General features: G+C 47.7%; 1 protein-coding gene across 1 annotated transcript in view; it reads right to left on the reverse strand.

Moving 5' to 3' along the window:
• The window catches only part of OMD (osteomodulin), an 81642-nt gene that overhangs the window by 8503 nt on the left and 57666 nt on the right, over positions 1–15473 (reverse strand). The window contains exon 2 of the mRNA XM_085624885.1: positions 3236–4185. Coding sequence (XP_085481011.1) covers positions 3236–4166 — 931 coding nt within the window. The 5' untranslated portion in view covers positions 4167–4185. The remainder of the gene's footprint in view (positions 1–3235; positions 4186–15473) is intronic.

The following is a 15473-nucleotide window of genomic DNA, read 5'->3' on the forward strand; positions in this document are numbered from 1 at the left end:
TTGCATTTAAGCTCTTTCGAGCGACTTGGGCTGACGAGCCTTGGTTCCGCACCTGCGCGCCGTGAGAGGTACTATACCTTTGATATTTTGGCAGTCTATTCGGCACCCCACATACATACCTGCTCCCTGCTGACGAGAGGCAATTACCTTGAAACACGTGTCCAGGGATGGCATAATAGTGACATACTCGTGGCATAGGCGTACTCACCGCTGCCACTACATTATCCAGAGTTCTATGGGGCTATTTGCTGGTATGACGAGCAGTGTGCGACCTATTTCGTATTTGCATTTAAGCTCTCTCGAGCGACTTGGGCTGACGAGCCTTGGTTCCGCACCTGCGCGCCGTGAGAGGTACTATACCTTTGATATTTTGGCAGTCTATTCGGCACCCCACATACATACCTGCTCCCTGCTGACGAGAGGCAATTACCTCGAAACACGTGTCCAGGGATGGCATAATAGTGACATACTCGTGGCATAGGCGTACTCACCGCTGCCACTACATTATCCAGAGTTCTATGGGGCTATTTGCTGGTATGACGAGCAGTGTGCAACCTATTTCGTATTTGCATTTAAGCTCTCTCGAGCGACTTGGGCTGACGAGCCTTGGTTCCGCACCTGCGCGCCGTGAGAGGTACTATACCTTTGATATTTTGGCAGTCTATTCGGCACCCCACATACATACCTGCTCCCTGCTGACTAGAGGCAATTACCTCGAAACACGTGTCCAGGGATGGCATAATAGTGACATACTCGTGGCATAGGCGTACTCACCGCTGCCACTACATTATCCAGAGTTCTATGGGGCTATTTGCTGGTATGACGAGCAGTGTGCGACCTATTTCGTATTTGCATTTAAGCTCTCTCGAGCGACTTGGGCTGACGAGCCTTGGTTCCGCACCTGCGCGCCGTGAGAGGTACTATACCTTTGATATTTTGGCTGTCTATTCGGCACCCCACATACATACCTGCTCCCTGCTGACGAGAGGCAATTACCTTGAAACACGTGTCCAGGGATGGCATAATAGTGACATACTCGTGGCATAGGCGTACTCACCGCTGCCACTACATTATCCAGAGTTCTATGGGGCTATTTGCTGGTATGACGAGCAGTGTGCGACCTATTTCGTATTTGCATTTAAGCTCTCTCGAGCGACTTGGGCTGACGAGCCTTGGTTCCGCACCTGCGCGCCGTGAGAGGTACTATGCCTTTGATATTTTGGCAGTCTATTCGGCACCCCACATACATACCTGCTCCCTGCTGACGAGAGACAATTACCTCGAAACACGTGTCCAGGGATGGCATAATAGTGACATACTCGTGGCATAGGCGTACTCACCGCTGCCACTACATTATCCAGAGTTCTATGGGGCTATTTGCTGGTATGACGAGCAGTGTGCGACCTATTTCGTATTTGCATTTAAGCTCTCTCGAGCGACTTGGGCTGACGAGCCTTGGTTCCGCACCTGCGCGCCGTGAGAGGTACTATACCTTTGATATTTTGGCAGTCTATTCGGCACCCCACATACATACCTGCTCCCTGCTGACGAGAGGCAATTACCTCGAAACACGTGTCCAGGGATGGCATAATAGTGACATACTCGTGGCATAGGCGTACTCACCGCTGCCACTACATTATCCAGAGTTCTATGGGGCTATTTGCTGGTATGACGAGCAGTGTGCGACCTATTTCGTATTTGCATTTAAGCTCTCTCGAGCGACTTGGGCTGACGAGCCTTGGTTCCGCACCTGCGCGCCGTGAGAGGTACTATACCTTTGATATTTTGGCAGTCTATTCGGCACCCCACATACATACCTGCTCCCTGCTGACGAGAGGCAATTACCTCGAAACACGTGTCCAGGAATGGCATAATAGTGACATACTCGTGGCATAGGCGTACTCACCGCTGCCACTACATTATCCAGAGTTCTATGGGGCTATTTGCTGGTATGACGAGCAGGGTGTGACATATTTCGTATTTGCATTTAAGCTCTCTCGAGCGACTTGGGCTGACGAGCCTTGGTTCCGCACCTGCGCGCCGTGAGAGGTACTATACCTTTGATATTTTGGCAGTCTATTCGGCACCCCACATACATACCTGCTCCCTGCTGACGAGAGGCAATTACCTCGAAACACGTGTCCAGAGATGGCATAATAGTGACATACTCGTGGCATAGGCGTACTCACCGCTGCCACTACATTATCCAGAGTTCTATGGGGCTATTTGCTGGTATGACGAGCAGTGTGCGACCTATTTCGTATTTGCATTTAAGCTCTTTCGAGCGACTTGGGCTGACGAGCCTTGGTTCCGCACCTGCGCGCCGTGAGAGGTACTATACCTTTGATATTTTGGCAGTCTATTCGGCACCCCACATACATACCTGCTCCCTGCTGACGAGAGGCAATTACCTCGAAACACGTGTCCAGGGATGGCATAATAGTGACATACTCGTGGCATAGGCGTACTCACCGCTGCCACTACATTATCCAGAGTTCTATGGGGCTATTTGCTGGTATGACGAGCAGTGTGCGACCTATTTCGTATTTGCATTTAAGCTCTCTCGAGCGACTTGGGCTGACGAGCCTTGGTTCCGCACCTGCGCGCCGTGAGAGGTACTATACCTTTGATATTTTGGCAGTCTATTCGGCACCCCACATACATACCTGCTCCCTGCTGACGAGAGGCAATTACCTCGAAACACGTGTCCAGGGATGGCATAATAGTGACATACTCGTGGCATAGGCGTACTCACCGCTGCCACTACATTATCCAGAGTTCTATGGGGCTATTTGCTGGTATGACGAGCAGTGTGCAACCTATTTCGTATTTGCATTGTGCTGTAACCTTACACACAGATAAACTGATTTACAAGTATACATTCACTATTTGTTTATTGTTTTCCTTGAAAATCCAGTCATTTGCACTTACACACACATGTATGACTTCGAGAATCGTGCCCAGAATAAGCATTCCCATTATAGGAAAGAGTATCGACACCAGTTTAGTGAACGTTACCTACTTTTATCTTCTAACATTTATCTAGTTTGGTATTTGACAATATGAAAAACAGGCCACTGTTCATATTTTGCTCTTTGGTGGTTTTGAGTGTGACTCAATATTGTTTAGATACTTTAAATTCTATCTTCTGTGTTATATTCTTTTTGACTGCACTTCGAAATATTCTATCCATATGAGCCAAGAGTTACATATTTACAAATAAAGTAATACTCACATTCAATTTCATTGTCCTGAAGGTACAAATGCTCTAGGGATCTGGGAATATAGAAGGCTTGCTTTAGTTTGTTGCTTGCAAGGTCAAGTTCCATTAGATTGGGAAGGTTAAACATGTTCCGAGGGACTTCCTTCAATTTATTGTTTGACATCCTGAAAGCTGTAAGGTTAGGAAGTTTGGTGAAATAGTCCTCTGGAATCTGAGAGATTGAGTTATTTTCTAGTGAGAGGTACATGAGGGAGGCTGGTGGATTTTTTGGCATGGAATGTAATTTATTGTTGCACAGATTAAGTTGCATTAAGCTTTTCATTCTAGAGAGCCCTTTTCCTTTAAATGCATCTTCTATCTTGTTGTTGCAAAGATCTAGCATTGTCACATTTATTAAACTTTGCAGGTTGCTGGACTGTACTTTGATGATCTTGTTGTAATTGACAAGAATCCTTTCAAGGCTGCTAGGAAGAAGAGGTGGAAATTCCTCTAGATTGTTGTGGTCAAGCAAAAGGTGTGTTAGTTTTGTAAGTTTACTGAACACGCCTTCCTCAATCCTATTTGACTTTATTTTGTTGTGGCTAAGGTTAATTTCCTTCAGAGCTGTGGCGTTGATGAAGGAAGTTGCTGGTACACCTTCAATTTCATTGAACTGCAGGTACAGCTGTTGAACGTGTGCCGGGATTTTTGGGATGCTTTTCAGTTTGCGATTGTCGCAGTACATCGTTTGAGGAAGGGTTGGTGGGCAGAAACACTCTCTGGCACAATCTGGAACTGGTAAGTAGGGTACTGCATAGTCAAAAGGTTGGTTCACGTGAAATGATGGAGGGTAGTATTCGTCATCTGGTTCATAGTCATCTTCATAGTCATAGCGTGCATATTGACAAAAAACCTGAATTTCCAGCAGAAGTACTGCAATTGAAACCTGCACAATGAATCCCATTTTGTAGTTCTTCTGTTTCCTGTAAAGCAAACACAAATACATTGAAATAAATACTAAAGAATCATATTTGTATTATTTATTGCAAGATTGTTATTGCTAGCACCAGTAGAAATGTCATGTTTGCATATTGTTTTTCAGGGGAGAACTGTTCATTGCTCAAACAACATTAACACCTCGGATTCCTAAAGCTACATTTGAAAGAGTGTGGAATAGACAGTACTCTGCCAGTATTTAACGTTTTACTGTGTGTGGACTTGTTCCCCCTTTCCTTTGACATTAATAACCTTCTAATCTGTGTGATTGATTGCATAACATATGACCAGACACTCACCTATTGTTGTTCCTGTCAATATCAAGTTGGAACTTGAGAGAGAGACCACCTTTTTTGCGGACCTACTACAGACATCAATACATTTAATCCTACATTAAGTGGCCTTAGGGTGAGCGCCTTGATTGAATGGCTTTCTTGTCCATTCCAATTAACTGCTCCTGATTTGTTAGTATTCCTCCCCATTTTGCATTTGTTCCACCCCTGACGCAATTTTGCGTTACGATCACTTTTGATTGGATGAGGTTTGTGCTTCCAGCTCTTTTTTTATTTTATTTCTTTTATGTGTAATTTCGAAATCTATAGAAGTGCACGTCCTGCTTCTTGCTCTTGCAGCACATGCTTGCACTCTTTTTCTTGTTGCCCCCGACTAACGCCCCTCTTTTCTTCCATCTGACACCGACCCCTTCTGTGTCTCAGTGCTGCCCCCTCTCTCTCTCTTCCTCTGCCCTCTCCTCTGCTTCTCTCTTCCCTCTTCTGCCTCTCTCTCCCTTACCATGCAATGAGTGTTTAAAAAACAGATGTGTACTAGGCCAGTGCGTTTCCGAAAATGTTTCCAATTGAGGAAGGAGGGATGGTGAAAGAGGCTGGAAAGAGGCAGCATATGGGCCTAAAGGGGACAATATAACCAATGGGAAAAGCGAGCTTAGTCTGCTTAAATTGGGATGATGATAGGGATTTGCAGCACTAGTAAAAAAAAAACGAGAATGACAAGAATTCAAGAGTGTTTTTCCTATTTGGATCCCCTAAAAGGTAACGCTAGAAGGCAGATGGACAGAATATACATTACTAAAAAGATAGATGTAATGTAATGGAAATGGTCCAATATATTAGTGAAAGAAGGCTGGTAGGGTCTTTTGATACTCCCTGGGTTCACATAATAAATCGAACACTTGGCATAATAACCACAAACGTGGTGCAAGAGTTTGCAGAGTATAAGGATGCTTCTGCCAATAAATTCCTCGTTCGAACAGAGTGCACAAAGGTTTATTCCGAAATGTACCTGGCAGTTAGAATACTACACATGGGTAAATGGGATATCAAGACTGCTTTAAACTTTAAGATGTGCATATAGGCCATTTTTTCGTAGTTAAAGACATGCTGATGGGGCATTGAAAATCATGCCCATTGTTCAAGACTTTTAGTACTTTCCTTGAATGAAATTCGTTCACGGAGCAATCCTAGATCCATGCCCACGCTGCAGTAACTCGATGACTACCTGTTCGTTTGGGGAATTTATGGACTTGAAGGCACAGAGTGTAGACAGAGTAGTGCATTTTGTGTTGACTCTTCTGGTGAAATGGAAGGACCAACTGTGATAAAGTAATGTCTAACCCAAAACGTTCAAAATGAGGCTATAAATATGATTAGACACCTCTTTCATAGAAAAAGCATGGTACGTGACAATCTCATGGATGGGTTCGAAAATTGGTACCTAGAAAGGCGCCACAGCCCTTGGGAAATGTGAAGGTTGTTTGCAATGTGACAGTACAGAGGAGAATGGGCTCAAAGAACATGCCACATCGAAACCACATTTTAGAAATCAGGTCCCACCGTTAGAAACGGTGGGACCTGCATATGCCTATGTCATTGGCTGAGATTTAACGATGGTGGGATATAACATTTGTCTCAGATGCACTGGGGGCCATGGTTGCTGACTTTTGTGGTAGTGAGGGTGGTTTGCAGAAAAAATGCTGAAGATATGGTTGAAGAAAGAACCCAGAAATTGCTTTTTAGGTCTCGTGCTGCAGTGCATAGCATTGCTCGCGCAGTGCGAGACCTCTTGTAAGGGGGTTTTGAAAGCTGACCACACGCTCGTGCGTGTGATCAGGGTTTCGCCAGCAGGCATTGACTTTCGCGTGTTTTTTTTTTTAAAAAGGCACGCGATTGGGCAAAGGCGGGTGCATATCCCACCTTTGCAACACCCATTCCTGTCCGTGTCTAGCAAGCGCAGCAGCGCGCGTTCGGCTCGCTGCCGCTCTCCCTTCCCCGCTCCTCTGTGGTGCGCCAGCACCATTAGTTTTTCCTGCTGTTTTCCCCTGTTGATGTTCCCATTGGTCTCTCAATCTATCTCGTCTCCTGTTCTTCCTCCGCTGTTTTTATATTTAAAAAAACCTTTGCCAAAGCCAATGGGTGACAAGCTAAGGCATTTATGAACAAATGCTGTTTCTGTGTGGTATCACATTAAAGCTAGACCTGTTGGCTTTGCCAATATTTGTTTCCTAAGTAAAGCATTCCCTTCTCATTGAACCCCAGTTACTCGCCTAACCCGGAAACATGGTCCTCCTATCAGCAGTGGGTAAGCAAGGGTACCTTGGTCCCAAATGCAAGCAGTGCACCCTCTGTTTGGAAGTAGAACAACTGCTGTCCTTTAGGTGCGGTTGGCTTCTTAAATCCCTCGGCTCCGGTGCCTCTGCACCCGCTGCTCCATTGAGTGGTATGCCCGGGGTGTATTTGCCTTTCCCTGTTATAAGCCTCTTTCCTCTTGCAGGACTTCGCACACTGGGCCTCTTTCACTGCTGCAACCGAATGAAAGGGAGAGCAGCCGGAACGAGGAGGGTTCAGCTCTTCACTGATGCTTGTTGTGATCTTGGACAACTCCTAGGTGTCTATCATAAGTGCGTGTTCAGTCCTTAAAGCGATTGCAGCGGGTGCTCAGGGGATGTCCGTTCTTCGTGGTGTTGCTTTAAAGCAGAGTGGGAGAGCCAGGCACCGAGGACCGGCAGAAAGATTTTCTGCAGATCACAGGCAGGTCAAGCGGAATGCACCGTAATGTAAACCTAAGTCCAGAGATATGGACACTGAAACACCTCACTCCCTCATATTAGTTGGTGTGTTTCATTGGAAACCATGTGACCAGGGCTCGACATGCACTACATCTCGAGAATCGACAATTTGGGAAATAAACATTATTCAGTGCTCAGTGAGTGCTCGCGATCCCCTGGCGTGCGGCCGGCAGACGTGGGTGGCTGCCAGGACGGGTGACATCAGGTGATCAGACAGTGAATGTAGGCCCCGCCCACTGCACGTGCTGTGATTTTTGGCAGGTCACTTTGGCCCTCAGTGTGAGCTCGGGGACCATGACGCACACACCTGATGATAGCGTCTCTCGGGAAGCCTGGTATGATGTAGCCTCTGCACAGTCGGGTTCCCCGCCTTCCTTCCCCCTTCCATGAGTCTAGGAGCTCCCTTCATACAGGTCAGGGTCAGAGTTCAGAGTTCCCCGTTGATCCTGAAAGTTCCTGGGGAAGGAAGGTGGGGGAGAGAGCCCACCGACCATGGGCCCTTTGAGCTCGCAGTCACAGACCCTGAGTAGTTGATACGGATCGTGAACCACATCTACTGAGGCAGGCCGGCCTTTCCTCGGGCAACACGAGGGCCCTTTTGTTTTCAAAGGCTTGTCATTGGCTGATTGCATGACAGCCCTGCACCTCTCCGCCACCACCCCAACTTTCTTGAACCACACACAGCTCGGCTGCTTCACGGCAGTGCCAAGTTGTTGGTGATGGGCTGATTGGGTGATGTGGGCAGGTGTGCCAGGTAGTTGGGAGAAAAGCCGAGAAGGACGGAGGTTAGTCGAGAGTTAAAATCAGGTGCCTATGAAACCTAGAAAAACAAGCATTTGCAATGCAATAGGTCTTGCATTTGTGAGAGTTTAAGCTATTGGCATTGTTAAATGCCTTTTATTTAAGTTTTAAAAATCAACATATAAATAAAAGGCATTGTCATTTACAATGCCAATAGCTCAAACTCTCGTAAATGCGAGACCTATTGCATTGCAAATGCTTGTTTGAATTTTCCCCGCTTCTGGTGTAATTCTCCGTTAGGGAATGGTATTGATGAACAGGTTGGTGTGGTTTCATGTGGATCTCACTGGTGTTGGACATTATGAATAAAGAAACAGCTAAGGCCCTATGGATATTATGACTGCTGAGAGAATAGGCGCTTCTTTAGTTGAAGTGAAATAATTGGTTTTCGTTGAAACATATGCAATGGTGGGAAAACATGGTAGCTGAAGTGCTACCGCATATACAGTAGTCAAGACTGCAGGGGTGAGGTACAGAAATAAAGGGCTCCCTATTTTTGTGCACCCAAATAACTTCTAGACGGGCATGGAGAGAATTCCTTTACTAAAAGCAGGGAGCAGGATTCAGGGTATTATTTACCTCCAGGAGCACAGGGTGATGTGATGAAGTAACTACTGGGGAGAATGATATACCATGGGTGATGTTTTGGCTAAGCTGATGGGTGTGGGCTTTATGTGAAAGGACTTTGAGAGTTTGAGCTGGAGGCTTGTGTAATGGGCATTCATATATTGGCCATGTGGGCCAGAAAAAAAGATGGAAGAATTAAAATGGAAAGGCACTGATGACAGAGGAATTACAGTTCAGTAAGTGTTCAGGTGAACTGTTCTCTTCAGTTTCAAGATCATGTGTTTAGGGCAGCTTTAAGACTGATCTTATTTACAATTTTTGAAAATCAAAATTGTTGTGGAAAGATTCAAGTAAATGCCTTTGTAGAACCTTCTTGATTTTCAGTCATTTTATATCACACTTCGCATAACATGTTATTATGCCCAACTATATACTAAATGCTTCTTTAAAACATGCATCAACCTAAAAAAGTCTCCAACTTTACTCCTTAGTTTTTCTCTCTTTGCGTGGTGTGTTGTTCATGCCACTGACTTCATAAAGAAGCTGCAACTCACTTCTTCTCCCTGCCATCCGTTTTGGAAATTAACTCTCTGTCAGGAAGAGCGAAACACTGTCTTATGCTGAATCTTTCCCTCCTCTCAGCATTTTTACTTTGAGGAATACTGATTGACTACTTACTTATATAATCTGATCTCTGCTATTGTCTCTCTTGTTTGGTTTCTCATTTTGTCATTGTAGTGGTCGTTGTACATTGCCCAGTGAGCTAGATTACTTTGCTGTGTATAGGAGCAATGGTGCAGTAGAGTATGATAAAATGTGATGCAGATTGTTGTATAGTGTGAGAAGTCAAGGACTGTACGCCTGATTATGATGCCGCCCAACACCGACGCAGAAGCAGGACCGCCTGACTAGGAGTCAGAGGTCCTGCTGGCCACATTAGGATGAGATCACCTTCACGGAACTCACAATGTGTATATTTTGTATTGTGCATGTGCTGCAGGCTACAGCACATGCTGAAATACAAAAATTTCAAACATCTCTGCACAATGTGACAGGCACCATGCGGTGCCTGCCACATGGTGCAGGGATGTTTAGTGGGGCACCATAGGTGCCCCCCAGGACCCATAGAGGAGGGCCAGGCAGGGAGGGAGGCCTGCTAGTGGCCCTCAATAGTCACTTTCTACCTGCCTTTTCATGGCCGGTTAACTGCCATGAAATGACCGGCAGAAAGGGACACTGTAATCCCTACGGCAGTGCCTGAGCAGGCACTGCCACCTTTGAGCCCATCGGATGCGAGGCGGACTTGCTTCCGCCACATGCCTCTGCCCACCGTATCCTGATGCAACAGGTGGTCATGCAGGGGCGGATGGTGGTGGGACCGCCACTGATTGCTTGACGGTGGTAGTCTCACCGCCATCATAATCGGCCCCTGTGTCTCTCAGTAAGACACTACCTAACCACCTATGCACCTGAGAATGCTTGCTCATTTTTCTTTTTCCATGCATGTTCCCCTTTCACAGGCAATTTCACTTTTGTTAGACAAGCATATAATCTTAAGGGATAACTCACATTCTAAGCTTTAGTGTTACTCTTAGACATCTTATTCTGTAATGGTAAGAGGATAGTTCCCTTTGACTTCCCTTGACTTTAAGAGAGGAATAGCTATTCATGTTGATAAAGTCCACTGTGCTGTGGCAGATGTGTTCCCATTCATCTTCATTGTGTGTATGTATGTTTTAGATGCTCACGCTCATTATTTGCACAGCTTTTGCAACTGGAATCAATAATATTCAACACTGGATATCTCTACAATCACTCATGTTAAAACTGATGTCCTATACTTTCCCTCTTTTTCCTCCCGCGTCTCCCTAACTAACTCAATCTTTACCCCCCTCTGACACCATCAAATTTCTATCCTCTGCCAGAAACCTCAGGATTATCTTCAATCCACCCATGAATTTGAACATTTAACCAAACAGCCAAAGCAGCAAGACATCAAATGCAGAACATATTTAATATTTGCCCTCACATCCTTTCAGCACAGCCATGACCCATTAACTCACTAGTAATCAGTAGAGTGGACTGCTGAGTTAACCTACTGGTGGGCCTCCCCCAAAATTCAAATGCCCTGCTCGATAAGGCTCTAAACTTAGCAACCAGAACATCGTATCGTCTACTTAGGTATGCATACCTTCACGTGCCTTATTGCCACCAAGCTAGCTGTCTCACTCCGCAAACAGAGCTATATACAGGCTACTGACACTTGAATTTAAACCAGCAACTGGCTAGCCTGGCCTCCAACAACCTCTCTGATTTCCTCTCACACCTTATCTCCTATTCACCCCAGTCTACTTTTTGCAGCCTCCTGCCATTTTGCCATTTTAGGCCCTATTCACTGTAACCCTTTACTAACTGCCATCTGTGCAACTCCCTCTGCCTAGGAAACTAAAAACCTTTAATATTACATCTATTTCAACTAGTGAGCTCTGAATGAATACATATGCAAATATGTTTGCAGTTCCTACCTGTGTGACCCAGTAGTCATAGTAATATTGTATCTGAAATATGATCAAAGAGAAGACAGTTTCAAATGTAAGGGATACAATAGCAGAGCTGGAAGATGCTTCGATGTAAGTCCCACATGATATTCATTAACTAAACTTGGTAATGGAAGATAGGATCTTGTGATACCACCTCTGCCTTCCACTGAGGCACCATCCCGGGTTTAGTTCAGTGCTCCTTTGATCTCCTACCATGGACCATGACTGGTAAACTCATCCACTTCACTGTGGACGACAGAGCTGACTGAGTGCGCCAAGTTCCACAGTGATTGCTCAGCTCAGGATGTCCAGCCAACGAGTGCCAACAGTGAGCGGAAAATCTTAGCACTGGAGGAGGGTGGGAATGGGGCTGGAGCAGACAGTTTTTCTGCTATTTTGCCGACCTCTAGCTAAACAGGAAAGATTCTGTAGCTTGTGGCCAGCGGTTGTTGGTATTCAGCAAGGCAGGGTCTCTTGTTTCCCAGTCCGAACTCAGTAATAACAGGTTTTACATTCCCACGGCCCAGGAGGAAGCAGACCTTGAGGGGGATGCCCTGGAGCCTACCGGGGAACAGATAGCCGAACTGGGGGACCTGCCTGAGCTGACCCACTGGCAGCAAGAAGGAGGCCCCACCAGGGAGGAATTCTGCAGGGAGCAGAAGGAGTGCCCCTCTCTAGTGGATATGCGGCAGCAGGCTGCAGCCCAAGCCAATGGTGATCAGTCCGGTACTCACTTGATCTACTGGGAGAACGACCTCCTGTACTCAGAGCCTAAGGTTGCTGAACCTGGGTCAGCCCATGCGCTGGTGGTACCCCAGAAGTTCAGAGCCTTCCTACTGGGGCTGGCTCACGACGTTCCGTTAGCAGGGCATTTGGGGCAGGACAAGACCTTCGAAAGGCTTGTCACCCACTTCTATTGGCCTCAAATGCGCAGGAGTTCTGACACTCACTGCAGGACATGCCAGACTTGCCAGGCAAGTGGCAAGAGTGGAAGGAAGCTCAAGGCTCCACTCCAACCTTTCCCTGTGGTCAGTACCTCATTCCAGCGAGTGGGGATTGACATTGTGGGGCCACTGGACCCCAAGACAGCCATGGGCAACAGGTTTATCCTGGTCTTGGTGGACCATGCCACCCGGTACCCTGAAGCCATCCCTCTGAGGACAGTGACGGCCCCCGTGGTGGGACGGGCACTGATGGGAATTTTCTCACGAGTAGGATTCCCTCTAGAGGTGGTGTCCGACAGGGGGACCAATTTCATATCGAAATATATGAAATCCCTCTGGCAAGAGTGTGGTGTGACATACAAGTTCACCACCCCTTACCATCCCCAAGGAAACGGGTTGGTTGGTGCTTCAAACGAACCCTAAAATGCATGATTATGGGTCTTGAGGAACCCATGAGGCGTAAGTGGGACGTCCTCTTACCATGCCTTCTCTTTGCGTACCGCGAGGTGCCACAAAAGTCTCTGGGGCTCAGTCCCTTTGAGCTTTTGTATGGCCACCCAGTACGAGGACCTCTTAGTCTGGTCAAGGAAGGCTGGGAGCAATCTCCCAGGAAACCTCCCCAGAATGTATACAGTTACATGCTGGCCTTCCGGAACCAGACTCGGCGTTTCAGGCAACTTGCTGAGGCAAATCTGGAAGCCAGCCAGGAGGAAATGAAGCGGTGGTACGACCAGAATGCCACTCTGGTTGAGCTTCAACCTGGTCAAAAGGTATGGGTCCTGGCCCCTGTGAAGCCTTGTGCACTCCAGGACAAGTGGACAGGACACTTTGAGATTGTGGAGCGCAAGAGTTCTGTCACCTACTTGGTGGACTTGCAGTCTCCGAGGAACCCCTTGAGGGTCCTCCATGTCAATCGACTGAAGCCCCATTTGGAGAGGTCCGAAGTGGGCATGCTTTTGGCCGCCGATGATGTGACGGAGGAGGAGTCTGAGCCTCTTCCTGACCTCTTGGTAGCCTCAGAGCAAGACGGGTCAGTGGATGGAGTTAACCTCTCACCCACCCTGACCCCTGAGCAACAGGATGACTGCCGCCAGCTGCTGGGGCAGTTTCCTGACCTGTTCTCCCTGGTTCCTGGTATCACAGATTGGTGCGTCCATGATGTGGATACAGGAGACAGCTTACCTGTGAAGCACAAGGCTTACAGGGTAACTGACAGGGTCAGAGCCTGCATCAAAGAGGAGGTCTCAAAGATGCTTGCTCTAGGGGTGGTTGAGTCCTCCAGCAGTCCTTGGGCCAGCCCAGTGGTCTTGGTCCCAAAGGCTGCAGCGCCGGGTGCCACACCCGAACTCCGGTTCTGTGTGGACTACAGAGGACTCAATTCAGTCACGAAGACTAACGCGCACCCCATCCCCAGAGCTGATGAGCTCATCGATCGGTTAGGGGCTGCACGGTACCTCAGCACGTTTGATTTAACGTCTGGGTACTGGCAGATCACCTTGACTGATGGGGCCAAAGAGAGGTCCGCATTCTCCACACCAGATGGGCATTTCCAGTTCCTGGTTATGCCATTTGGGATGAAGAATGCCCCTGCCACCTTCCAGAGGTTGGTCAACCAGGTGTTGGCTGGGCTGACCGAGTTCAGCGCCGCCTACCTGGATGACATCGCAGTGTTCAGTGGCACATGGAAAGAGCACTTGCAACATCTCTGGGAAGTGTTGATGGCCCTGCGCAAGGCAGGCCTCACGATCAAGGCAAGCAAGTGTCAGTGCGGGCAAGGTTCCGTGGTGTACTTGGGACACCAAGTAGGGAGCGGCCAGGTGGCGCCCCTACAACCCAAGATCGAAACCATCCTGGCTTGGGAGCCCCCAAAGACCCAGACGGAGGTGAGGGCCTTTTTAGGACTCACAGGGTACTACAGGAGGTTTGTCAAGGGGTATGGCAGCATCGTTGCCCCCTTGACAGAGCTGACTTCGAAGAAGCAGCCCAGAAAAGTGATATGGACTGACACCTGTCAGAAGGCCTTTGACACCCTGAAGACTGCCATGTGCACGGCGCCCGTGCTCTTGGCCCCTGACTTCTCCAAGGAATTCCTAGTGCAGACAGACGCATCAGAGCATGGTGTAGGGGCTGTTCTCTCACAGATGATTGAGGAGGGCTGGGACCAACCTGTAGCCTTCATAAGTAGGAGGTTACTTCCACGGGAACAAAGGTGGAGTGCGATAGAGCGAGAAGCATTTGATGTGGTCTGGGCGCTGAAGAAGCTGAGGCCCTACTTGTTTGGGACTCACTTCCGGGTTCAGACCGACCACAGGCCCCTCAGATGGTTGATGCAAATGAGGGGTGAGAACCCAAAACTGTTGAGGTGGTCCATCTCCCTACAGGGTATGGACTTTACGGTGGAGCATCGCCCTGGCACAGATCACGCCAATGCTGACGGTCTGTCCAGGTTTTTCCGCCTTAGTGAAGAGGAACTCCCTGGGGTAGGGTAGTTCCCCCCACATTTCAGCTGGAGGGGACACGTGTTAGACCTGGCACCTTGGCATGAGTCTCCCTTCCACTTTTTGCTGATGTGCCTCATTGTGTTTTGTTGGTGTTAGCTGCTCAGGGCACTGTGCCACTGCTAATCAGTGCCACAGTGCAAGTGCTCCCCTTTGAAAAGTGTATACATTGATTGGTGTCCATGTTTGGCTTATTTGGTTTACTATCAGCCCCTAGTAAAGTTCACCAGGAGTGCAGGGGCTTGTAAATACAAATGCTGCTGGTGGGCTTGCAGCACTGGTTGTGCCACCCACAGAAGCGGCCTAGTAAAATGTGTCTAGGGTCTGCCACTGCAGAACCTGCACGCGGTCTGGTACTGTCGCGCTGATTGCACAAGTGCACCTACTTGCCAGTCCCCAAACCTTCACTTAACTACATATTAGTCACCCCTCTGGTAGGCCCAAGGGCAGGGTGCATTGTAGGTATAAGGTAGGACATGCCCTGATGTGTGTGGCATGTCCTAATAGTGAATTACAGCCATTTTCGTTTTTCACTATTGAAGGCTACCTGCGCTCCATAGGCCAGAATGGGCTGCTGGAATTACTACACGCTGTAATCCCGGTGGACTCAGATAGCATGGTAGAAAGACAAGTTTAGTATGCCTGGACTCAGAATAATAAAATACTTCTTTTAGTAAAGTTTATTTTAATATCCTGTGTTTGTAAATACTACTTTTAGAAAGTTAGTATTTACTGACCTGGCCATTTCAGTCCGCCTCTGCTGTGTGTGTGTTCTGCCTAGTAACAGTAAAGGAGCAGGGCTGGGGAATTCCAGGAGACAGGCTGGCTGCCAGGTGGTGGGTA

This window comes from Triturus cristatus, chromosome 9 (assembly GCF_964204655.1).
Source record: "Triturus cristatus chromosome 9, aTriCri1.1, whole genome shotgun sequence".
Lineage (NCBI taxonomy): Eukaryota > Metazoa > Chordata > Amphibia > Caudata > Salamandridae > Triturus > Triturus cristatus.